Below are 27,739 nucleotides of genomic sequence, written 5' to 3'. Positions count from 1 at the left end.
AAGCTGTTAGTTGCTCCGTGAAGTCTTTGTGAGTTTGGGCTACGTTGAATCGCTGGCAAGGGTTTGTTTTATCTGGATTTTTATCACATTTCCTCAAGCACAATTAAAGGGGTGTCTGGGTTCATTAGCTCCATTGAGATGCTTTCTTAAACATCTGATATGCTTTACATTGGCTTTAGACGCCTAAACTGCTCACAGTGACATATCTAGGCCATTTGTATCTAGTTGTTTTTATATTTCATGTTTCTGAGCGGCAGATGAAGAAAGAAAAACGTCAACTATAGCAGACCTCTCAACCAAAAGATCTCATGCTACAAAACGCTTTTAACATTTGGGCCAAAATGAATCAAAAATGACAGACTGTACTGATTATCCTCTGTTAGTTCCACTGTAGCTCCTGAGAAGTTTCATGAAACATCCTACCCTGAGAGAAAGAAAGTATGCAGGGCTGTCGATTGATGGATGGTATTCAAACTTATTAAACTATGATGGGGATATGTCATCTCATCAAAACTGTGATGACAGTTTGTCAGTAAAATATGAAGCTCTTTTAGAAAGAAAAGCTATGTTCTCATCACATCATGTCTCCAAACCCTTGATCAGAAGCCGAGCCTTTTTATTGATTTACTATTGTGTTGAAAAGATCAGCGTACATCATGATCATCAGCATATGTTGTGTTTTGGATGCCAGTGTTCCAAGCATGCTTCTTAAACAGGTTAACCAGCAAAACTTCCTTGATCAACCCGCATCACAAGCAAAATGATGATGTTTGATCATCCTCAAAAAAGCCAACACACAAAAATCAGATTGGGCCAACATGGAAATTCTTGCTGGTCCACTAAGCAGTGTATTTGTGTGTGTAGAGTATGACCCAGCAGCACATGATGCAGATGGAGAGAGATTTGCTTCCCAGCGAATGCTGTCCAAGCAGGAAATGAGGAGTCAGTTATATTCCTCTGTGCTGACTTGAGAAGAAAAGACAGGAAAAGAGCTGATCCTGTGATCACAGATATCTTTATCAGACAAGCACAGCGCTATATAAAAACATTTTCATCAATAACAAGTGATCTTTGGAGTTATTGAAAGGTAAATCTGTCCTTTCTGTTATCTGCGCTTGAGACCTTGGGAAAATTCCAGAGCTACTTCCCTTAGTGACATCACGACAAAAGTAGCCCTATTTAGTTATCAGGGTCTATGCACACATTCATGCCACACACAATGAAATGAAATCTGCACTGGCCTACATTGTGCTGTGACTGCTGACCATGCAGGTGAGGGTTAATTCAATCTACCAGCTACCCAGAATCTGGTGGCCATTCCACTCGGCCTGCCGCTTTGTGCAATTATGGGTCAGGGCTGAAGGAGCCAATGTTAGGGCTCCCACAAAGACCTAATCGCACTGAAAGCTTTTGATGGCTGCTGACAGACTGAGGAATGCCAGAGTAACTCTCAGTGTAGAGAAAGCCATTGCCACGTCCCACGTAGCCAAGAGAAACTATTTTCACTTACACCATTTTCAAGAAAAACAATGCAAAGCCTTTCTGACAGATAATTTTGCATAGTTGTTGCTCCCATGGATAATGTGTGGTTACTGGACTCAGCAAATTCGAATGATATAAACATCATAAAACTAAATGAGGGTTATCACAGCGGAAGAAGGTCATCGTACTTGGTTCATTGTGTACCAGGCATAATTAAATGAGAACAGGATTCTGATATAGTTTTTTGCATGAAACAGCAAATACTGTACACTGTAAACATTCCTTGTTGCACAATTTTTTTTAAGTTTAATCAATTTGAAATTACAATTCATTTAAAATTTCGTTTTTTCTTTAAAATTTCTTGACTAGTGAGGAGTTGCTATAAATTATAAAAACAAAGTTAAAATAACTTAAGCTAATTCAACTTTATTTTTATAATTTAAAGCAACTCCTCACTAGTTCAAAATCTAAGTTAATTAAACTTAAAAATGTAAGTGCAAATAGTAAAAAAAAAAAACTTTGCTTTGCCCTTTTTAGGGTTTATTTTTCGGAAACACAGGATTTCCTTTCATTTCTTTGCCGATGACACTCAAATATATCTGCCGGTGTGTAACAAGAGTGATTCAACACTGGATTCCCTTAAAAAATGCTTAAGGGAAGTGAAAATCTGGTTATCTAACAAATTTTTAAACCTAAATGAGAATAAAACAGAGCTTATTTGGTTTGGTACCCCCGTTACGTGTGATCCATCCAAGCTAGGAGAACTGTCCCCCTTTTGTAAACCAGTGGTTAAAGGACAAGTACGGTATTTTACACTTAAAGCCCCATTTTCAGATTGTTTATGATGAAATAGAACGGTTTTGACTGAAATTTGGACATATGATGCTGGCCTGAGAATTTTCGGGTGTTTGTTGTATTACCCCACCACCACTACAATGGCTGCATAGCTGCACTGGAACAATCCTTCCTAAATGCATTAAACTTTCGTTTACAAAGACGTGAAACTCACCGAGTGGTCAGCGGTGTTTACTGATATGCTCACACAAAAATCGCTGCAAAAGATGCTTTCCAACAGGTTTTATCGTAGTTTTTGTCCAACTCCAATGACTTGTATTAGATGTGCTGTGAGGTACGGTATTTCTCCGCCGCAGGGAACGTTGTTTGTATTCTTGCAATTGGCAAAGGCGGATTATCGCCACCAACTGGGCTGGAGTGTCTATTATTCAAGCTCTCAACGGAAGAATGTACGGGTATGAGGCGTTTGGAAAAATAGGTCCACAAGTTTACAACAAATGCTAAAACACCTGTTGGAAAGCGTCATTGAGAGTCGACTTTAAACTTTTATGTTTTGTGTATAAGTGCCTGAATAGTGTAGCTCCCTTTTATCTTTCTGTATTTCTTAAGGTGTATGAGCCCTCTAGGTCCCTAAGGTCTGAGCAAAAAGGGGGACTCTGTGTTTTCCGAGGACCAAACTGAAGGGAAGGGGTGATCAGGCTTTTTCAGTGGCTGCTCCTCGATCTGCCCCCACCTTTAGGGTCTTTTGAAGAAAACTACCTAAAAATTCACCTCTTAAGTGAGTTGAGATCGTTGACTTGTCTATGTGTGTATTGTTTTGTGATGTTCTTTTATGATGTGTTTTTGCATTCTTCTGTATTGTTTTATTGGTGTACAGCACTTTGGTACAACATCCTGTTGTTGAAATGTGCTCTATAAATAAACTACTACTACTACTACTAAAGTAACATAAAAATATATGTTGATTTGACAAAAATGCAGCAAATTTTTTACAGTGTATGTGATTTTTCTCCCTGTGTGTGAAATCCAGGCTAAATTATGAGATTTGAAGCATAACGGCTTAATTTCACTCTCTGATTTTAATCTGAGACGTGGCCTTGTTTAATCAATATTAAATATATTTATTTGTATGCATTTGGCAAACGCTTTGATCCAAAACAACTTACAGTGCATTACAAGGTATAGATTTTATCGATGTATGTTCCCTGGGTTTGAACCCATGACCCTTTACGCTAAAAACACAATGCTCTACCATTGAGCTATACAGAAGAACATATAAAGGTTATACTTTTACAGAATGTTCTTTACACTTTACGGCTTTTGGGTTTTCACATTGGATCACATATTGGTTTATGTGACTAATTGATCATCATATTATCTTACCGCAAAATGTACCTTTTTTTAAACCAGATGTGCAAACTGTTAATTGTTACATCCTGAAAGAAGGTAATTGCAAAAAGTGCAGAAGGCCCTCCAGAGCAGCATGGCACAGGGTTACAATCCCCTCTCACTTATTAAGTTGCATAACTACAACCGGTCAACCAAATTTCCACAGAAATTAGTCAAGGTGCTTAGTTACTGCAAGAAGAGAAGGAGGAGAAAGCGGAGCCACTTCATGACAACACCCGTGAGAATGTGCTCAATGAAAACTCATGAGTTACTCTGGCACATTGTTTCTAAACAGTGTGAGTATGATATAGAGGACAGCTGCGGGACAGTCACGTCACTGTAAACAGATGAAATATATAACCTGATCTCATTTCTTATGTAAGCACTTTTCTTTGTCTTTCCCTATAGTTGTTAACCATGCGCACTTGTATGTGTGTTTGAACAGGGTCAAAGAGACTAAATGTGTAACAGTTCTGGAAACTGGCCAGCGCTCCCAACCACAACATGTTTTATTGAGTCCAGACTTTTCAGTTGTAGGCGACAGTATCTGTTAGCAATCTCCATTTGTCTTTTATATGGGTATTCAGTGTTGTTAATTCAAATCCTTTTAAATGGCACCTTTATTTCTGCAAGCTCCTCTTTGTAACGTTCACTTTTTCCTGTTAAAATAATTCTTAACAAAGATGGAAAGCTTATTAAATTGCATAAATAAATAAATAAATTTTACTACTTTTCCAACTCCAGTCTGCTTCAACACTTGCAGTCAGCCCAAAGTAACTCTGGAACAAATCAGTCTATTGAATTACAAGTACGACCACCTTATAAGCTGGTTCAAAAGACATGGTTTGTTGTAGACGAGAATCAATTTGTTGGAAAATCGTCCTTCGCAGCAGGTGGGGATTAGTTAACTTAAAACAGGAAGGTGCTCAAATGACATTTCTTCCTAAATCCAGTTTAAACCAGACAATCAAACAGTCAAAAGGTTTCTAATGTATTGTGCAAACGTAAAGTCAATATTTACAAAACTTCCTTTTATTTCCACCTAGTGTCCATTTAATAAAACACCAATGACGTCATCTGCTGCTTAACTATAGTTTGCTGTCAGTGGAACAACAATGCCTAACTCGGCCAAAGTGTCTATGGCCCAGTTTGAGCTCTATAAAATTGCTCTTTTAGAGCCGATGTGATTGATAGGCGGCGTGTGAATGTTAGAGTGAATACTAAAAAGTACAAATGGAGGCATGCTGAGGGAGAGCGCTACACAGAATGAAGTGAATGGAGTGTGTGTGTAAGAGAGAGAGAGAGAGAGAGAGCTGTGTGCATTACGTGTGTGTATCTTAAGATTTGGGGGTGTTCTGGGTCTTGCAAACTCTGACTATCTGTCCTCACAACCAATGAGTCAGAACGCAGCCTGAAAGAAAACATTAACCACGCCTCCAAAGCCACAAATGATTGCACACAGCTGTTTGCAAATACACCTTCATGTTGTGGTATAGAGCAATGGTTCAGTGAAAGCTCTTTGTTAAGCTCGTTGATCCCTGCTGGCCTCTAAATCTGGTGTGTGAGGGTCCTGTGATATTTCTGTCACATAACTGACCATTAGTCTAGCTCTTTTTTGAGATTTTCAGGGAATTGTTACAAATGAGCTATTTCATACTCCCAAATTCATTTCAATGTTTAATAATTTATGTGTTACTGTCAGATAAATGGCATTTATCCAGTGTTTTGACATTTTTTTTATTTTGAGCTGATAATAAGCAGCAACAAGTGTTTTAATGGAAGCATGAATCATTTTTATAGGGATGCACTGATAAAAAATTCCTGAGTTGGCGATTTCATATGAATTTGTAAGAAATGAATTGTGCAAAAACATAGGAGTATCATAAAGAACAATAATGATATCTCACCCTTAACCCCTACGTAAGGGGCAAATGCAACTCATACCAATGCACAATGTCCAATATTGGGAAAATGCTTTTAGATACCCACACAGATTATAGGATGATATATCGGTGCACCGCTTATTTTTATTACACTTTAAAAAATAAATTGTCTGATGTCATAGAAGAATGAGCTATAATTTTAAGAGTTTGTTGAAACAAACGCCAAAACTTTAATAAGCACCAATTTTTTAAAAGCAAGAGTTTTACTCTTTCTCATTTTCTGCTTAAACGTTTCACTTGCTGGGAATAATTTAGTAATTTTAGGGAACAAGAACTTCTCTAAAATTAATTTTAATATGTGCGGTAAAACTGGGGCTGCAAGCCATCAAATAAACAAAAACACACCCAAGCACATTTAAGCGTTATGTTAATCTCAGGCTATTTTGTGGCTGTTCTGCTTTGTAAGTGTGTTGGTGATTTATGCCGTGAGGGTGGAGAGGTCAGTAGGGCAAGGAAGTGAGTGGGAGAGAAATCGCTGTGCTTCGACTCTGATGTCATCTTTAATCCCTCCATCCCATCTTCTCACAGAGAGTTCAGCTGTGAAACGCAGCTTATTGTCATGGCTCACTTGAGAAAGGGAAAGTTTTGGAGGACAACTGTCTTGTTAAAATGAAACACTTGGGATGCGGTCAGTGATTTGGGTGATGGAGCTCCAGTGGCGGTTCTACAGGGAGGCCATGGGTGTCCTGTGCGTCTGTAGACTTGTCCCTGGCCACCACTGTGGCCACCCCGTGCTGACCAAATAAAAAATTTTACATTTATTTTGATTTTACTCGCGAGCGCCAAAAGCGGAACTAATGCGACGCAACGTTCTTAAAGCGGCGCACCCAACCACTGTAGCAGCTGGCTGCGGGTGCTGTTCGGCGAGTGTCTCAATTCGTTCACAATCTCCCGATGTTGAGAATGTGTATGCAGGTTCGGGCACTGGTAAGGACTTGACATTGGGACACTGTTCACTTGTTCTCCTGTGACGTGGCTGCTGGGGCGCGTTGTGATCATTCACAGCTGTTACTCATCGACAACCGGCAAAACCAACATCTCGCTTACTTTTTAAAGTTTACACATTGTAAAAAACGCTGTAATTATGCTCTTACATATACGTGCATAAAATTGGAGGAATATAATTCAATGTTACATATAAAAATGTTTACAGTTTAAAATAAATATTATTTTAAATATTGATTAGATTGTGGTCCCTAACTGTCTAGCAATGTGTATTTATATGTAAACTAAAACAAACGTTTGTTTTTATAAAAGTTTGCATTTCATAAAGTTTATTGAGTAGGCTCGCATGCTTTTCGGTTGGGGGGCTTTAGAAAAGAGCCAAGCTCCCCTTTTGCACCTGCACTCACTCTTGTATTAAATAAATGAAGAGTTTCGTTGCAAAACGAGATAACCACCGTTTTTTTAATTGTTCAGAAATCTCGATTTTAGGTTGTGGATTCCAATTGATTTCAATGCAACTGCAGTTGGTTTGTTTTGATTTAAACCTCCATAACTTAAAAAATACAGCTAAGTAGCACCATAAAACAAAATAATAACATGATAACATTATAATAAACATGTTTTGACAAAAATGTTAAAAAATGGATTTATCTCGTTTTGCAACGAAACTCTTCAAATATTTATATGATTGTAAAGTAAAATAACGTTTACGGGGCAGTTTCCCGGAAAGGGATTAGACTAGTCCTAGTCTAAAATAAATGTAAGAGCTGTCCAAACTGAAAACAACTTTCAATGCCATATCTTAAAATATACGTGTGCCCTTTGTTTTGCTTCAAAATGCACACAAGTAATGTATTTAGTAAGGCATGTTTGTTAAAACTAGTTATGTTTCCTAATTAAACTAAGGCCTAGTCCTATCTTAAAATAATTCCTGTAACCACCCCTATAATCTTTAAATATAATTTCTTGCCTTTTTTTTATGTGCCCCTCTGGTAAAACACTGGCCCCTCCTTGGCCCCCCTGGTGAAATTAGTCTAGAACCGCCACTGTGCAGCTCACCTGCTAAAATTGACTTGAGATTCATAATGGAACAATCAGAACAATAATGAAAAAGTAAATTACCTTTTATTCAAGATAAACATAAGTTAATCTATCCTTTCATGCACTGTTCTCATTTATGTGCTTTATGCGTAGCGGGGATGCTATGACTTTTGCTTGAACTCTGTGATCTCCTGCTTATAAAAGAGGCGCTTTGGACAAAATAATGTCAGCAGATCTTCTGTACTCCCTCAGTTAGGGGTGGGATTTAGAGGAAGTCTCTGTTAATAGATTGAATGTTTGTTCTATAGGTGTGGCTTGGATTAATCCAGAATTTCCAGTGGACACAAAAGGATAAGAAATATTGCCCTAAATTTTACTTTTTGTATCACTAGTACTTGTGCAATGAACAAAACATGCTTATATGGCGCTATAACAATTTAAAATATATTAATTTATATTTGATATCCCTTATATTTTGCACTTTTTGTTGCTGTATGCGTGTATACATTGCATGACAAAATATGTGGAAATAAAGTTAAGCTAGGTTTTAGATGACATCACCCAGTAAAATACTGTAAAAAACATTGTAGATTCACTGTTTTTTTTTTTCACTTTCACTGTGTTACACAAGGCTGAGTAATATCTCACCCTGAATCTACTGAAGCAGGCATGAAACAGATGAGTATCTAATCTTTTTACTTTTGTTTTGGTGCAAAACTTCAGACATGGAATATTTTCTTTTTAATTTCATGTGTCACTGTTTGACTTCAAGATCATCGTTCATTTTGTTTTATCTTCCACATGTACATATTTGTGTCCTTTAGCATTGACTTGCCCAGATCCTGTATTTATTTGGTATGCGTGTGAGTAAGAGAGCGAACAGCAGCGGTTATCTGCAGTGATAATAACTCTGTGACATAAGCGGAACTGTCTGTGTGGGGCGGCCGTGTTTTGGTGGAGGCCAGAGGGAAAAACAGAAAAGATAATCTACTGCCTGCAGAGTAAATAAAAGAGCAGTGCAGAGGCAGCTGTGTCCAGAACTGCTAAATAAATATATTACATCATTATGAATGTTCGGAATGATAAGCACTATAAATAAGAGAGCCACATTTTTTGCATCTGAAAAAACTTGATGATATTTATTTCTTTGTCAAATGATGTGAGTTTTGGTTATGGTTTGTTACACTTAAAAATAAAGGTTCCTAAAAATGGTATGCTAGTGTGTATGGTTCAGAACCTTTAATATTCAGAGAACCTTTCTTTTGAACAAAAGATTTTTTAGTAAAAAATAAAATGGAATAAATAAAATGTTTTTTGAAAAACACAAAATGTTATTCTTTGGCATTGCTGCAAAGAATCTTCTTAGCAGTGACGGCCGGTGACTTCTTTTTTTGAGGGCGCTCGATGCTAAGTTCGTCACAACATGTAGCCCGTCATGTGTGTAGTTTGTAATTTCAAAATATGTGTTCTGCGCGAGTGCGCGTCGAGTGATCCTATATGCATCACATGTCTTGTCAAAATAAGTGCCTGCTGCAGACGCGTCTAAAGGGTTTATGATAAAAGAGATGCTGGCGTTTGCCAGATACTCGTATAATCTCATGCGTAATCAGAGTTTAGTGTTAAGGGAGTGTCTTGTGTGTATTTTGTGAATGTGAGCGTCTCTTTTATCATGAACGGTTTTGACTCGTGTGCACCAGGCACTTATTTTGACAAAACACGTGATGCACATGGTTCACATGACGCAACAAACACATATTTTGAAAACACGAGCAACACACATGACACTCTGAACACTTATTTTGATTTTACGTCCCTCGGATGAGCAGTCACGAACCGACACTGTTTATTAGCACATTTATGTTTAAAGTCTCCGTGAACAGGAAGTTTCAATCCACTTCTGTATTATGATGTATTTCCGAGTCAATCGAAATATCACAGGAGGAATAGTGGTCATGGCTTGTGTTTTTCACTGTGGATTGATTGGATATAGAAAAGTAGGAATTAAAAATTAAACTCACACCAGGTCCTGTCCCAAATGGCGCACTTCATGTGGACTTTCGGTCTCGTGGCCTTAAATTGCGCATGCTAGCTTAGTCTAAGAGTCTGTAGGGTGTCTCATCTGTCATTTTTTACGCTTAGAAGTGTGCTCATCACCGCCCCCTTTGCACCCTTGATGTGATCTTTGGCGAAGCCCGCACTGCTACCGGCTCCACACACTTTACCAACCAAGAAGTCCTTGCGAAAGAGCAATCAGATGATGGAAGGGAGGAGTTCACACTGATGGGCAACTTCCGCCGTGACACTCGAGTCTGTCCCAAAATACGACTCCGATGCACCATCGTGGACTCGCATCAAGGGTCTCTAAAATCTGCACAACATGATGTCATCAAAGTGTGCACTGTGAGGAAGTCCACAAGTCCGAAGTGTGCTATTTTTGGGAAAGGGCCACAGACTGACAGTTGAAGGGGGTGGGGTTAACAAATGCTTTCGCCCCCAAGCTGTCTAGCTAGCTGACATCATCAGAGAAGAATTGCCAGTAAATTTTGATTAAAGTTTAATTACTAAAAAACAACGTTATTTTCCACATACCGTACATTTTTGTAGCTCCAGATATTCTGGCTTCCTCAAACGCTTGTACAAAACTCATCAATTTGAAAAGAGCTGTGTCCCTGATTGGCCAGCTTATCTGTACGTTGTGATTGCTCTGAATACCTCTGACGTCAGCCGGAAATGTGAAGCTCCTTACCATGTTTGAAAGATTTGCGCACAATGCAATTCTGACAAAAGTTAACTTACAGGCTGTGAGTCCGAAGCGGGATGAATTATGATAATGTCGGTCTTGTCTACATCACCAATCCCAGGAAGTAAACTGTTGCCTACAATCTGTGTGTTTGTTGTAGTCCAAGAAAAGAGATTCACGTTGGAGACGATAACTCTTTAGGGTCTGTACCTTTTGCATATTGTTAACATGTACTAATACACACCAAAGGAAATGTAAAAGCATGAATCGGACCATAGTTACTCTTTAAAGGATATGAGGGAACATGAATTTAAAAAAATAATGACCCACATTGTTTATAATGAACACTGCAATATTCCATAAAATAAGTGAGTTTTTGATTTCATGGGGACTTTAAGTTTAAGAATTAATTTTCATGTTATAATAAAACATATTTTTAGTTAACTGACAAAAACGGGAAACAAATCAAATTAAAATCTAAACAAAATGTACTTTTTTAGCACTTAACATGTTAAAATGCATTAAATGTATTATTGTTTTAAACAAGCACAAATCTCACATTGAAGTAATCTAGAACAATTTAAAAAAAAAAAAATTTTCCCGGCAGTCAGCTGATTTTGGCATAGAGGTTATACTATGGAATCAGTTATGTAATGGATGAAAGCAGCCAAATACAATATGTCAGTGAAATCCAATATATTTCATTGGACAGTATGAATCTATTACTCGATTACTCAAACTGTTCAGTTGAACTATATCAATTGTTTATGGCATTCTTATGGAACATTTTCACGAAAGAAGATACAACACAATATCGAGATGTGTTCGAAAAGTGTCACAGGCACGTATAAAAATGGAAAAGTTATTTTATACAGTACTTCTAGTAATGATTCACATCCAGATGTGCAGGAAACTCACTGGCGTCTAATGATGACTGCAGAAAGTTGTGCACGGGCTGCCTTCTTTTCCTGCTCGTCATATGAATGTGCAAGTCCTGTGCAATGGCTCATGACAGGAATCCAGACACGTTCTCAGTGAGATAAGTCTGCTATTTCATTTTCCACTTATCTGCTTTATCTGCTGAAGCGTATGCTTCTTTCCAACCCTTCCTTTGTCACTGCATGATTTCAGCTCAGAAGCTGAACACTTGGCAATAAAGCTATTTTTTATTCTTATTCAATTTTATATTTTAGTTTTTAATTCTAAACATTCATTCTCAAAATCAAATTCACAAATGTTTTATGAGGATACTATATATAATTTGGGCTACATGTGGAAAACATATGGAAAGGGAGGATGGATTGGTCATGAAAATAAAATGATGTGGTAAACACTCTAATCCTCTATAATCCCTGTTTGTCTCACAGCCAATATTTCCATCTTCTTCTGATGCTCATCTCATTAAGTTTTAATCATCAATCACTGTATTTGCCCCCATTCTGAATGACTAAAATGTTTATAAGGATCGCTGTTTGTTTGCTTTGTAGATATTGTGAAGCATAGACACATCTGTTTAATTAAAGTGTGTGAACATGTTAACAGAGGTGAATAGTCTGGTACTAATTCTGTGAAAAAATTTTTTAATCTTTTCCTTCCTTTCATCTCCAAGAATCTGTACTATGCAATAGTTTCGACTTGTTTATTATTATTGTTTAATTTTGAGCAAACATTTTGGGGAACGAATTCCTACAGAAGTCTTCTGCTGAGGTCACCATATGAGCCACAGCTGTAATAAAGGAAACAGCTGGAATTCTTGGTTCACAGAAAACAGTTATGTTTCATACCTACGTTTACAAAGTTTATATTATATTTATGAATTTATCAATTTTCATTTTTATGGGCTTATTTTTTGTTTCCTTGTAGCTCAATTGCTACAACTGTGTTAACAATGCCAAGGTCATGGGTTTGATTCCCAGGGAATGCTCATACCTATGTATTTTTAATGCACTTTTTTTAGTTAAAATTTAGTAAAAATTGTTTGACTTTGTAAAAGATGGTCCTAGTCTCTGGATTTTTACTGAACAGATCTGTCACGGTTAAAAGGTCCCCATGAAGACTCAAAAGGGTCATCAGAGGCACAATTGACTTGTGAGCCTTCACCATGACAGCTGGGCTCAGCCCATTAGTATTCAATTCAAGTACTGGTTAATACAACCACTTTCCGAGAGAGACATGCATTCATATTGAACATATTGTCATAGATCAAGTCCATTTATCATGGTGTCCTCAGACCTGATCATCCCCAGACCATTTACCAGTTAGTCCCAAGAGGAGTGAGTGTCAAACAATGGGAGAGCGACAGACAAGGAAAAGAAAGGTTTGACTGTAGAGTTGTGATAAATCTGTTTAATCTACGCTTTGGCTGGTAGTGGGAGGTGGGTACTGTAATAACAGCTTACACGTTAACATGGACTCACTCCACAGATGTGTGCAAAACAAGGTGATCAATTTCAAATGTTGTTGAGAAACAGCAAGATGCCACGTGTTTCGATCCTTTATCTCAATAATAATGAATTAGATTAGTCAGAAAGTAACTACAACATTGATACTGCCAGGATGGCATCTTAAAGAACTGATTTATACCCTGTGTCTAAAAGATGAGTGTTAAACATCTTCAGAGCCAGGGTGTCGTAATTTAGCAGTGCAGTGTTCCCATAGAGCCCTCTAAAAAGTCTCAGTGACCCACAGAACACATGCCAAGTGATCCCAACTAGCCTTTTGTATTAGGTTAATATACGTTAGTGTGATCAAAACAGTGCCAAATCCCACCTCTTACATCCCTCTGTTTCAGCCATCTCTCTCTCTCTCTCTCTCTCTCTCTCTCTCTCTCTCTCTCTCTCTCTCTCTCTCTCTCTCTCTCTCTCTCTCTCTCTCTCTCTCTCTCTCTCTCTCGCCCGCTCGCTCGCTCTTCTGTCTATTGCCTCCCAGCCTGTCTGTCTCCAATAGTGATGTGCTGGGAACAATGCTGAACTCTTTGTACCATGAAGTACTATGGGGGCGGGGCTGCATGAAAGGGCGCTTTCAGAAACCAAAATTTTCTTTGCTCAAATAAAGTTTCTGCGTAGTCTGATAACAAGTGCAAATCTTCATAAAGAAGATAACTGAAATTACGTAGCAAGCATGAATCCCTGTTTGTGTGTTTGTTTTAACTTTAAAATGAAGGAATGTGGGAGGTCTGGTAAATGTATGTTGATGTAATGTGATGGACAGCGCATATTTAACTCTGTGGACCCTGTACAGGGTCAAAAATTAATTATTATGACTTAAAATAAAATATTCATTTAATTTTTAATGGTCTGTCATGGACACAATACCACATATGATATACAGTTTGAAAGCTTAGAATCTCTACTTTCTGCAGATATGCATTACTTTGAGATATATTTCTTACTGTAAGAAAGTTATTTACACTTAATTTACACTATCACCCCCCATATTTTTTATATAATTTAATATTAACATATTTCATATTTTTCAAGTATGACAAACATAGGCAAGTATTATATCAAACGAAAGCTCTCACTCTCAGGAATAAGGCATTATTATATATTATTATATACATCATTATTTTTGTACTATTATCATCACATATACAACAATCGTCAATTGAATAATGAGGTAAGAAAATCGTCTTTTGTAAACGTATGTGAAACTTGAGTGTGAACTGCCTCAGATAGCACAGATAGCCACAAATGATACACCATCTTTTCTCTTAGGTCCTACTCTAAAAAATAAGTCCTCACAGCATTTTCTTTGGTTGTGTGCATGTATAATCCCTTGCTATTTATTATATGTGCAAAACAAAAAAAGTATTTTATATGAAAAATTTATTTTCACACCCTTCAGTAAAATAAGAATAACTTTTAAATTCAACATGCTTAAGAGATCATTCTTTTTTGGGGTGTTTACTGTCTGCTGCTGGTAACAACCAGAACTGTCTGCAGTCTGCTAGAGCACAGAGAACCAGAGTTATTCACTTTCAAAGACAGTGTTTACAACAAAAAAAGAAAATTTGCATAAACATAAATAACAATATTTGTCACAAACAGCAGCTTTTTATGTAACTTCAAAGGGTTTTCTGTAAAATGATATAAAGATATTGCATTTATTCCACTGTATGTGGTTATGAGGACACTTCAAATGGTTTTAGGCGGAAATTGTATACAAAAAGGGTATTATTCTTCTTGCATTAACCCTAGGTAAACCCTACTGACAAATTCAGCTATTTTGCATAGATTATGATAGAGAAAAAATTCCTTTTTCCCCTCTAAGCTGACAATAATAAATAACACAAAACTGTCTGCAGGTTCCGTTAACACTCAGGGCCAGAGTTATACACTTTTAAATACAGACTTTAGAAAAAAAAAAAACATCAAAATGTGCCTATTTATTTTTGTGTTTATTAAAGGACTGACAACACATACAACCATGTTTAGCACTTTCAACAGTGTTTTATGAAATTTCAAAGGGTTTCCTGTAAAATTATACCAAACCTTTATATGTACACCTCTGCATGTGGGTATGGAAAGCTTTTGAAATTGGGTAGGCCAAATCCAGGCGGAAATCCCCAAAATAGCTTGTGTGACCTTTAGTTTTCAATGACCAAGTTTCCTCACACATATTACTGTATATCAGATTTTTAGGTGAGTGTGCCTGCGTGATACAAAAAATATATAAAGCTGATCACAAATCACTTAAACTCTTGCCACCCAGACGACCCTTAAATGGGTTTTGTATTTATCTGACTTCTGAGGCCCAAATGTGTCATTAACCCCCCCAAACACAAACCAGACAATGAATTAGTTTTTTACTCCCTACTTATGAAAAATCCCTACTAGTGAGACATTTGTAGGTCATCATCAGATTTTGTGTTTTGAATGTCAGTTCCCAAAATGGGATTCCAGCATGCAGTTGTCCCCTCCAGCAAGAATCCCGTGGTCAGCAAGCTAAAGGTCATACAAATTAGAGTAGATAGTTTTAGACTTTTTTATCATATTAATTTTGTAAAGAAAATGCGATCTGTCTTGTGAAAAGCTTAGGAATTAATTGGACCTGAGTCAGAATTCAACTCTACTTAGGCCAAAAGCCCAACAGCTTTACATATCCAAGTTTGCACACATCACTCTCTGGAGACTAACTTAAGTTGAATGTCTGGTAAAGTATTCAATCTTATTCACCATAATCTGTCGAGCTTCTGAGCAGCTCTCGCCATTCCTGGACGCAACACAACGACAGTATTCAGACTGGTTGAGATGAAGAGTTTGCACTTTGGTTCCAGAGTTGGTTGCCTAAAGGACACTGTGCTTTAGAATAAACAGTCATTTAGTAGCACACTGGGTTGAAAGATAAAAACCCTGACATCACACAAATAAAAAGCAGACCCAGTCAAAGCTCTCGCTGTTATTGCAATGCACAACTCTCTGGTGTGTTTTCTCACTCACTTTAAACTAACAATCCATATGTTGTTCTGTGAAGCACTGGGGAAAGAAACGCCATGAATCAGGCTGTGTCTGTGAATCCAGTGGGTTGATTCCAAATATAGGGAAATTGAAAATGAAGTACTGTGCCATAAAGTGCTGCCAAATTCATTAAACATGGTGCACAGAGCACCTACAGATAAATGCAATTGGATGCATAACTGTACATCTGTCTGGCATACTCTTCAACACCTGCTTGTCAGATACATTAATAGTACTCTCATTTCAACATGACATGAACATTTCAGAAAATAGTGCAAAACACAGAACAATGGAATTTGAAGGGCTATCGTGACAACGTTTGTGTTACAATCGCACATTCTCTGCCCTGAGGTTTAACCTGGCACAGATGCAAGACCATCTAATCACTGCTTTCACTTCACAGAACCTCCCACATTTCAAAATAACATCCTGGTTCAGACAGTGCAATGACAATTTTAGATTCCAAGGACAGTTAACTTCCCTTCTTCCTGGTTTCCATTGTGCTCTTGTGATAGCAGAGATCCTCAGGGATGAATGGACCCCATTTTTTTCATACCATAAGCACTATGGCTTAGGAAAAAGGTTGTTTAACATGAGGTTTGCCAGATAGTATATGTATTGAGAACTACAAATTGTGTTATTTTATATTTTTAAAGATTACACTGTTACTTTAACTGATCACATGCATGACCGTATGCATGTTCACTGAGTGGATATATTTATATGTTGACAGAGCTCTTAGACCTCAGACTCCTTTGATCAGTCATGTGTCTTTGACGTAGGCAGAAACTGAGGAAAGATCTAAAACAGGACGTGTGATAGTAAAAACTAAACAGCAATCCATACATCTTAAGGCATTATATAATGCAAAACAGGATTAATGTGCAGCCATCTGGAGAAGATATGTGGTGTAAACAGCCTCATGTTTGGGTGTTGACATGATTTTAGATTTTCAAGTGGAGTCGCAGATGGAATTAACAAAAACTCCATGACCTTTTATGTTTTTATGATTTTAAATTAGCTGTTTTATAAATGACATGAAAGCAGAAACGGATTATGGCATCAAGCAATGATGAAACCAAACCTTTTTTTATGTAATACACTTAGTTTCATATGCTCCAAATTATGGTTGTGTGTAATAACATCCATCAGCCATTATGGAATGGTATGGAGTTAATTTATAGAGGACAATTTACATCAGCTTTCAATAATGGTTGCCAGATTTTTCATAACATTTTTTTATTGTGCTTAATATTGAAAATGTTAACTCTTTCCAAATAAATAAATAAATGCTGATCGGTTTAATTGCTGGCTTCCCTGTTGAAAAATCTAGCTAAGACCAGCATAAGCTGGTGAGCTGGTTTTAGCTGGTCTCACAGCTTGGTTTTAGCTGGTATAACAAGCTGGTCTAGCTGTGTTTTGGTCACTTTTTAAGCTGGTCTAGTTGGATTTAGCTGGTAACAGCTACTGCCACCTTAAACCAGCCGGGGCCAGATGCCAGCTTGTGCTGGTCTTGGCTGGATTTGTCGGTGGGGTTTGCCTGGGGTTAATGCAAGATAACATACTCACATGTCTATTAAAATCATTGACTATGAAAATGTAATACATTCAAATAGGTAAATAATACATTTATACAAAATAAATTAGGATGAATAAAATTAAACAGGATCAGCCCTCTGGAAAAGATTATCATGAAATAGTGTGGATTTTATGGATAAGATGCAATAACTAACTAACTACCACCCCCAAGTGGTTTCTATATAGAACTTCTAGTCTTGCAGTCAACCACATAATGTACCTAAAGATTAAAGGCCATTTGGTAATTCAGAAACTATTACTAAATCTATTACTTATATAAAATCAATACCGTTTTAATTATAAGTGAATAAATACGTCTCCGGACTTTTGTTTTGAAAATCTCAACAGGAAGTAGATGCTCCCCAAACTTCCGCCAAGGATGCGCGAAACCCTCTGAGGGATTTCCCTTTATTTGATATCCTTGTTGATTTCCAATACAGAAAAAATACACCGACAAAAGACTAGAAACACAGCGACAGTCATGTCAGAGACGTACGGTAGGGTGAATCATCTTCTTTATCTCTTGTCATACTTACTGTAAACAGCATTATCATGATTTTTAGCAGGTCTCTTCAGCTCATTCATTACAATGTTTGCTTAACGTTACATCTGTTAAGTGGCAGCTCTATGCCATATGTTTCATCCGTCGACGTTATTTTACAGCGATCACGATGTTTATTTATTTTTTAAGCATGTCTAACAACAACAACGAATTATTACTTTAAGATAGCGCTATTTGTTTAACAGTCACATATATTAGAGATGTGTTTAGTACATCTCTGTAATGTATCGATTAGATTAGATTATGGCACGTTATTGAATGATACCCTATTTTTGCACACGTGACATAAATCACACACTGTGTTGTTGTTATGTTATCACATTTGCTCTGCTCCACCCACATTTATTTGGGCGAAGAATGTGCTGTTTTTACTTCACACAGACACCCTACTTTTACTTATATTATGAGGCATATGAATTCATTCTTGACGGACAGGGTTTTGTTTGTAATTGTCTTCATAATTTTTGTTTTTCTTTCTCTTTAGATTTCCTGTTTAAATTTCTTGTGATTGGGAATGCAGGAACTGGAAAATCATGTCTTCTTCACCAGTTTATAGAAAAAAGATGTATGTCAGTTCACTTATTATATTATATTAGATATATCACATAGTCTAATTATGATATTAAAAGCATCAAAGTTTGATTTCACCTACTGATTTTACATCGATTTCAATTTTTGACATGGCCTTACACCGTCAATATTAAAGATATCAAAAATATTTTCACTGAATGTTCTTTAGTTCTTTACAGAATGTAGAATGATTTTATGTAGAAAACATCTGCAAAGCAGTAAATCAGTAGAAAGCAAGAAAAAAATACCTCACAGACAGGGTCACAATTTTTCGAGGTAAATTAAAATGCACAGTAAATGCTTTATAAATAAGGTTTTACACGCAATAAAATAGTCTATGTAAAAATAAATGTTAAATAGACTTACAGTCATATCAGTAGTATAATCAATATTTTATAATTGTTGCTGAAAACTTTAAATTTTGCATATGTAGCAAAATACTTAACTACACAATTAAAGGTGCAGTGTGTAAGGATCTCTTGACAGAAATGCTAAATAATATGCAAAACTCTATTATCAGGGGTGTAAAATACCTTTTTATAATAAACCGTTATATTTTTATTATCTTAAAATGAGGCGTTTTTATCCTAAACACTGAGGTTCCCCTTAACGTGGAAGTCGCCATTTTGTGACGCCATGTTTCTACAGAATCCCTTAACGGACAAACTTTTTTACTTAGTTGTCTCCGACGATGGCATGTTTTTCCGGTGGCAGCTACCGTAGCTTCTCTATGCGTTTCAAAAGCAAGGGGTGAGCAGTGGACTGAGCCGTTGGTTCCAATTCACAACCTCACCACTAGATGCTGCTAAAATTTACACACTGCACCTTTAAAAATACTATTGTCACCGTTATGTTGCTAATCTCTTTTCTCTGTTTTTCTAGTCAAAGATGACTCGAATCACACTATAGGGGTTGAATTTGGCTCAAAGATTATCAGTGTGCTCAACAAATTTGTCAAGCTCCAGATCTGGGATACAGCAGGACAGGAGCGTTTCAGGTCTGTTTGTCCATCTGTGTTATTTTTTTAAAACACTTTTGTAATGATTACTGTGAGTGTGTAATGAATTATAATTTTCTGCATTCGCACTTATTGATGTGTTAGATCATTTGTGAGGTTTAACTCAGATTACGTGCATAAGTTTTTAGTACTGTGCAGATTTATTTGTTTGCACAACACGGCCAAAATTTTCACGGCATCCTCCTCTTATAGCAAGAAAAGCCTCCGTGTGAAATAATGTTCATTTTACACAAACTGACTGTTGTCTATGGACTGTAATATTTCATCTGTTGCATTTTTCTTTGTCGCTCATTTGAAAATTAGGTTTTTATTATTTTTTTAAGAGAAAAAAAACTATGCAAAACGTACTGTTTATTACAGTTACATAGTAACAAACAATCCAGAGAAATCACAAGATTGCCTAAAGCAAATCATTATGCAATTGGTCTCTTCCACAGTCAGCTTTTGGCACAGTAGATTCCTGCTGGGTTCTGTTTGCAGCTGCAACACATTTTTTAATATGCATTAAAGTGCCTCTTTGATTTGTACTTTTAATTAAAACCAGTGTTTGCAAGTTAATGCTGTCCTACAGAATTAGTTGTCATTTTAGGATTACAAGTGCTAATACCCTAAAGTAGATTAAATGATTTTGTCATTTAATTAAACAAAATCAATACCATAGAACCTCAGTGTTATAATTAATGAAACAATCCTGCGGTTGTAAGCAGATGTGATTTGACAAACGAAATGGACCTTTTTTAATGATCAGTAGGAGTAGTACAGAGCAGGTTGGCTTATGGCGTATGTAATGCTGAATATATAGACATTTTTAAAACATCACAGATGGGCATATCACAATAGTTTGCAATAACTGAAAAATTTTAATACTTCCAAAGGTTATGTATAGTCAAAGTTTTAGCTAAGAGATTGGCACAGGAATGAGTGCTTGTGCGTGCTCTGACCTGTGTAAGATGTTCAACAATCAAAAAGATTGTGAAACATGTATGGTTGTTATATAATTTTTAGTTTTTAAACATTTTAATAAGGTCAAATTGATTAACAAACTTAAAGTATTATTGTATTGCATATCATTTATTAAGTTATTGCATTTTTCCTCCAATACTGTGGCGCCCTAATGCTGATATATGAATGCAAAAATTTGTGGACAAAGCAAATAATAATATAATGTTACAAATGCATAAAATTGGATAATAAATGGTCCATTAAATCAATATTTTTCCCTCAGGTCTGTAACACGTAGCTACTACAGAGGGGCAGCAGGGGCTCTTCTGGTTTATGACATCACTAGGTAAAGTCACTGTTATATTTGTCTAAGTGTAGAATTTGAGGTATTATGTATGTTGTTTTTATAATACTTTTGGCTCAAATCTCAGATTTTCTGCATGATTTTTTTTATAAACCTTTTGTTCATTTCCTGTTTTCCTCTTTGAATAAAATGGTTTATAGCATCAAAAAAAAAACTGTGCAATGTAATCCACTTGACTTTTATTACAAGTTTAGATTGTTTGGCCTTCCACACATCACTTAAATGAATTAAACACACTGTGTGTTGATGAGAGGATTATTGTGAGAGGTAGTTTATGTCTGATGTGAATGGCATTTTTATAATAAACAACATGAATACAAATAAAGATAATATCTCTTGTCACTTGCTAACCCATGTGTGTTCCACTGCTCACACGTGTGTCTCAGGTTACCAACCCTTTGTCTAGACGTTGTGCACTTGGATCCCTAAGTGCTTTCTGAAGCTAATGTGTATTGATTCATCACACTTTCTGTCTTTGCTTGTCTATCTCTGGATGTTAGTCGAGAAACATACAACGCTCTAACCAACTGGCTAACAGATGCCAGAATGCTGGCCAGCCAGAACATCGTGATCATACTGTGTGGAAATAAGAAGGATCTGGATGCTGATCGTGAAGTCACCTTCCTGGAGGCCTCACGCTTTGCTCAAGAGAATGGTGCGTGTGTTAGTTTACTATTCATCTGCTTGTTATGATTAATCATTATAGCACTTATGAAAGTATGTTTTGAATGCAAGTGACTGCCGCAAGAGCACAATTTAGCTAAAGTCATACTGTGACTTCGCCACTAGAGGTCACTACAACATAGTGGTACTAACACTGTAACGCTTGGATCTGACTCTGCGGGGCATCAGTGAGCTGTATAAACAGATTTTTAAAGGTTGAATGTTGTCATTGTGGAGATACAGATTGTTTATGGCTTCTTTATAATAGACAAACAAATTCAGGATGGAGGATATAGACTACTTAAAATATATACAGTACTGTGCAAAAGTCTTAGGCCTCCATGCCAGAATTAGATTTGTTGTTTTTGCAATGTTATAGTGATCATGTATAATTGTTTTTCAGTCTGTTTAATAGAATACATCCAGAAAATACAGGGAATTTGTGTATAGTATTAAAAACTGTATAAAAATGTAAACTGATGTGTCAAGACTTTAGGGTAAACTCCCCTTCCACTTAGGGCTGTCACGATTATGAAATTTGTCTGCCAGTTAATTGTCCAATAAATTGTGAAGGTTATGACGATTAATTTACTGTTTTAGGGCTTTGACGATTATGATGATTAATTGTCTGTTTTATTGCTTTGTCATTTAATTCTCATACTTTTTTGAAATAATTTTCACACATTGTGATTATTTAAATTAAATATTTTTCAAGGTTTACCTCGCAGTAAATATTAATACACATAACACATATTTAAAAGTAATCTGATACTGTCTCGTTTATACAGGCACTGCAGCTCTCCTTGTGTTTTTTACAAAGATGTGCAATCATTGCGGTGATCTGAAATCATCGCGATGAGGTCAAACAATCGCGATGAGATGATTATTTAATCATTGTGACAGCCTTACTTCTACTTGAGAAATAGCAGGAAATTAAATCCTAATTTCTAATTTTAACGAAATTCGTCTTTTTACTTCATTCTGCTCACAGACGCTCAAGGTGTGTTTAGTGTCAAGAGAGGTCACACTAAACACAGACGATGCCTAAAGAAGACATTTAGTCCTGAAAATTATTATTATTATTATTATTATTATTATTTTGTACATATTTCCTGTATTTTCTGTTTGTATCTTAATAAAATAGACTGAAAAATAAATATGGATGGACATTAAAACTTCTAAAACAACATGTCTGGTGGTGGTGGTGGTGGCCTAAGACTTTTGCACAGTACTGTATGTAATTAATTATTTTTTATCCTTTCATGATATGCAATAGAAACTGTATTTAAATACTGATATGTATCATATCAACCTAAAAGCAATTGAATTGTCAATGTATCTAGTTGTGATCAGTAGTTGTGTTATTGGATGTTAGTATGCTTTTATTATATTTTAGTGTGTTATTATTGATGTGTCTTCATTCCAGAGCTCATGTTTTTGGAGACGAGTGCCCTAACAGGAGAGAACGTGGAGGAAGCTTTCGTCCAGTGTGCTCGAAAAATCCTAAACAAAATAGAGTCAGGTACAACCCCGCAAGTTCATGTGCTATCACTTTTTACTTGTCCCTGTAGAAACATTTGAATAAACCCACTGTGCTTGTAATGTACTGTAGGAGAGCTTGATCCAGAGCGGATGGGTTCAGGAATCCAGTATGGGGATGCAGCGTTGCGGCAGCTGCGTTCTCCCAGACGTGCACAGGCAGAAAGCGTGCAGGAGTGCGGCTGTTAGCACAGAGACCCCGACAGATGACCAACCAGGTGAAGCTTCAGAAAATGTATTGCTAATGTAGTCAACTAGAGAGTAGGCTTGCTTTTTTGGATCTTTGATCGTCATTGTAATGTGCAGTACTTTATATTTATGTTGTTGGGGAATTATTAGTATTTATTTATAGTGTGGTACAGTGCTGCTTTGTTTCTGCTGGCACTTACAGGCTAAACACATGCATAGCTGCAGTCAGATTAAAGGAATATTCCATTTTCTTAAGGGAAAGATCCAGATGGTTTGCTCACCACCATGTCATCCAGGGTGTTGATGTCTTTCTTTGTTCAGTCGAGAAGAGGTTGTGTTTTTTGGGGAAAACATTGCAGGATTTTTGTCATTTTGATGGACTTTAATGAACACCAACACTTAACACTTAACTCAACACTTAACAGTTTTTTTCAACGGAGTTTCAAAGGACTATAAACGATCCCAAACGAGGCATAAGGGTCTTATCTAGCAAAACGATTGTCATTTTTTACAATAAAAATAACAAATATACACTTTTAAAGCACAACATTTCGTCTAGATCCGGTCCAGCGCGAGCTAACGTAAATGCGTAGTGACGTAAGGAGGTCACGTGTTACATATATAAAACGTACATTTGCGGACCATTGTAAACAATAAACTTACACAAAGACATTAATTAGTATCAGTTGACATACAACAACGTCGAAACGGTCCTCTTTCTCCACACTTGTAAACACTGGGGCGGAGTTTCTCGTTCGTCCTCTGTGACCTCTTGACGTCATGACGTATTGCGTGGGGTCACGCTGGCGCATCACGACCGGATCTAGACGAGAAGTTGTGCTTTAAAAGTGTATATCTGTTATTTTTATTGTCAAAAATGACAATCATTTTGCTAGATAAGACCCTTGTGCCTCGTTTGGGATCGTTTGTGGTCCTTTGAAACTCCGTTGAAAAAACTGTTAAGTGTTGAGTTAAGTATTAATTGTTGGTGTCTATTAAAGTCCATTAAAATAAGAAAAATCCTGCAACGTTTTCCTCAAAAAACATAATTTCTTCTCGACTGAACAAAGAAAGACATCAACATTTTGGATGACATGGTGGTGAGTAAATTGTCGGGATTTTTCTTTTAAGAAAATGGAATATTCCTTTAAATCAGATATAGTAGTTGTTTACTTTATTAAAGACATCTTGCATATTAGATTTAAGTTGCTTGTTACTTGATGGTTGCTTTTCGGTTTTTGTACTTTATGCAATTATTTACATTTTTAGTCTGTGATATAGCCTTCATTATTTCATTACTGATAAAGCCAAAAGTTAGCACAAAGATAACACAAAGGTTTCCCAGGGAACACACACACATACATACTGATAAAAAAATGTGTAGATTGAATGCACTGTCAGTCGTATTGAATAAAAGCGCCTGCCGAAACATAAATGTAAATGTATATTTTATAACAGGTCTTCCTTTAACTAGATCAGACAAAAATATTAAGATGTATAATTACTATTGCCCTTATTCTTCTTTCCTCTTCATTCACAAAATATCCTTCGTGTGTTGACTGTAAAAGGATGTTGATATCGGCTCCGCAGCATCTGTACTGTATTTGGCATGCCCTAGTCAGTAGACGCTTTCTTCAAGTCAGGCTGCTATATTTGTCATTGACCACCCCCAAATGCTCCTCAAATTTGCTTCTGCATGCCTTACATACGACTTGACACAAAGTGCCCCTCCCACACACTCACACACACAAGTGGCTCATTTTCTTTCACCCCTCTAGAGGACAAACAACTGCTCAAACCCCTTCTGCCAAAGCTTATCAGTCAAATGCCATAGACCCAAATGAGAAACAGTGTCAGGGGAATGGATATATTTAACTCCAGATAGTTCACGACCCTCCGAGACTCTTAGCACATCAGGTTTCTAAGGTTCCTTATTTGGTGTCCTTGGAATGCAGGCTTGAAATAGAGATTCAAGGTGTCTGAAGATCCAAGCAAATTAGGCCTCAACTCCTTAAGTTTATAGACACGAAGAAGGGGTCTGCAGACTCCTTAACAAAAGGCCATTACTTTGCTAGATCTTAATTTGCTCAAGTTTATGAGATTGTCATCCTAAAGGCATAAATACTTTTAAGGTGGGTGTACATTTTATCATTGTGTGTGTTCCCTGGGATTGAACCCATGATAGAATCTGATTAAATATCCATATAATATAAATTATTAACTATTTTATTTGATTTAAAGAAGACATATCATGAAAGTCTGACTTTTACATGTTTAAGTGCTATAATTGGGTCCCCAGTGCTTATATCAAACTAGAAAAGGTGAAAAGAACAACCCATCAACTTTGTTTTGGTAAACCATTCTCTGCAAGCATGTCAAAAAAACAGGTCCTTCAAATTTGGCTCCCCTTGTGATGTCAGAAGGGGATAATACCGCCCCTTAATCTGCACTATCCAACCACGGCACTGCTATTTAGTGCATAGATCGGCTTATGTGCATTTAAAAGAACTTAAAGCAGCACATTTTTGCTCACACATACATAGTGCCAATTTTAACATGCTATAATAAATTATCTATGATATTTTGAGCAAAAACGTACGTAATCTGGGGACACCAAAGATTTATGTGACATCTTAAAAACGTTTTGTGAAATGTCCCCTTTAACACCTGTTATCCATGTCTCATACTAACTGTATCTTTGTCTCAAGGCAGGTTTTGTGAACACTAGGAAGATATTAATGAGGAGTGTGACATGAGGCTCATCATGATAGAGCAACTGTTTCCCTCAACTTACTTTAACTTCTGTTCAGACATGCCGAGGGTCCCAATGTACTTCAGAAGGCACTGGAAAATGTTTACTTCTCCCTTCGGGCCCAGGCACAGACATCCGTGGTACCCAAAACCTAGAGGGTAGTTAAAAGACCCAGCCCTTGAGATTACTGCACTGAGACCCTGCCCTATCCTTTCATTTTAAATGTGTAGATCTTGTGTAGAGAAGATATTATATTATCACTATGGAGCATGTTTCCTGGTTGCAGTACTACATTATTATAAATTACTATACACAGTATATATATATATGCATTACTGCTATTTTAACGTGCCGCTGTAAATCTCATCCTTGAAATGATGTGCTTTATTCTGCCAACATATCATTGGCTTTTTATTATGTTTATTTTAATTTTCCCTTGTCAGTGTTTCATAGGTAAACAAAAGTGGTTATTGACATCTGTATAAAAAAAAACTTTGTTCTGGTGTTATATATTTGTTTTGGGCTCAAGACAATTCAAAATGCTAAATATGGGCCATTGAATACTTTTCATATCACACTGTAATAAATTGTCAGTATCAACAGCTTTAAAGTCAGTGTTACAGTGCTAGCTATTTATTGTAAGGCATTTTAGTGCTGTATTCTGAATTCTTTAAGATGTTTCTTGGATTAACACCATGTTGTGTTTAAAGATAGATTGTGTTATCCTCTTTTGTTTTATGAAGAAATTGAACTGTATATTTTGTTTTTCTTTTAAACTGTACTCTTCACCCCTTTCTCCTATAATTTTAAATATACATATTTTAAACAAACTTGCATCTAAATATTCATTTAAATATTCATTCATTTAACATCAACAATCATTACATTAGATCAACAATCTAATGACCTATCTAGACAATACATGCCATTTTGTCTTTGTGTCAAGAATTTTGATTTATCTTCATTGAATGCTAGTTGGTTCCTCCCAGTCTTCAATTTTTTTTAACCTTCACACAGAAAACAACTGCACAGTTCTATAACATTTTTGTAAAAAAAAGTTGTAATTTTGTGATAACAAGAAGCTAATTTATTGGTAAAATGACAGTGTATTAGTGAGCACATATTATACAGTATATAAGGGCAAGCCCCATTAAAATCGTAATGTAGTGAACTATGTAAATCTGTAACTACAAACACAAGTACTTTTACAACTATAAAAAAATGCAATACTTTATTTTGTTGGCGAAGCCAGTACACAACAAATTCAACCAATAACACCCTTTAAACAGTACAACCTGTTAAAATTTGGACTTCAGAAGATTAAGCAAACTACTTGGCAAACAAATCTCATGGTCTCAAGGTGATCCCATGGATTTTACAAGTGGACATCTACGCAATTACTGTAAACCTTACTTAAACACTCTTAAAACCAGCTTCCATAGTAAAATGGAAATTTATCACCTTAAATCAGTGTTATTATGGCATCATTACTGTTACAGTAAAACAACACTACAAAACTATACATGCCAAAATTGACAATAAAGATGTGGGGAAAATGGCAGCACATTTGTTAATATAAAACATATATTCTTTCATTACAGATACCAAATACAATTATTAATTCAATACGCTTGTATAAATAATTGTCATTTTTATATCATTATTTTCCTGATTAATACCTGAGTGTCACTGAACGTACATTATGCTTGGTCATGAACACTAAGATGGAATTGTTTTTACTTTGTATAAACTCATTAACTTTTTTTCA

General features: G+C 36.4%; 1 protein-coding gene across 2 annotated transcripts; it reads left to right on the top strand.

Moving 5' to 3' along the window:
* Nucleotides 1-17,710: 17,710 nt before the first annotated feature.
* Nucleotides 17,711-26,801, top strand: rab4a (RAB4a, member RAS oncogene family). Of its 2 annotated transcripts, none has more exons than XM_055169904.2 (8): nt 17,711-17,869; nt 18,419-18,499; nt 19,387-19,501; nt 20,748-20,810; nt 21,329-21,483; nt 22,918-23,013; nt 23,104-23,248; nt 25,932-26,801. In XM_055169904.2, the coding sequence occupies exons 1-7, from the start codon at nt 17,854-17,856 to the stop codon at nt 23,217-23,219; spliced, it is 642 nt and encodes a 213-aa protein (XP_055025879.1). In that variant the 5' UTR covers nt 17,711-17,853; the 3' UTR covers nt 23,220-23,248; nt 25,932-26,801. The 2 variants fall into 2 exon arrangements, with proteins under 2 accessions (XP_055025879.1, XP_055025878.1); XM_055169903.2 differs by having other exon boundaries at nt 25,928-26,801.
* The last annotated feature ends 938 nt before the right edge of the window (nt 26,802-27,739 follow it).

Source organism: Misgurnus anguillicaudatus, chromosome 11 (genome assembly GCF_027580225.2).
Source record: "Misgurnus anguillicaudatus chromosome 11, ASM2758022v2, whole genome shotgun sequence".
Classification (NCBI taxonomy): domain Eukaryota; kingdom Metazoa; phylum Chordata; class Actinopteri; order Cypriniformes; family Cobitidae; genus Misgurnus; species Misgurnus anguillicaudatus.
This window is presented reverse-complemented; position numbering and strand designations above follow the sequence as displayed.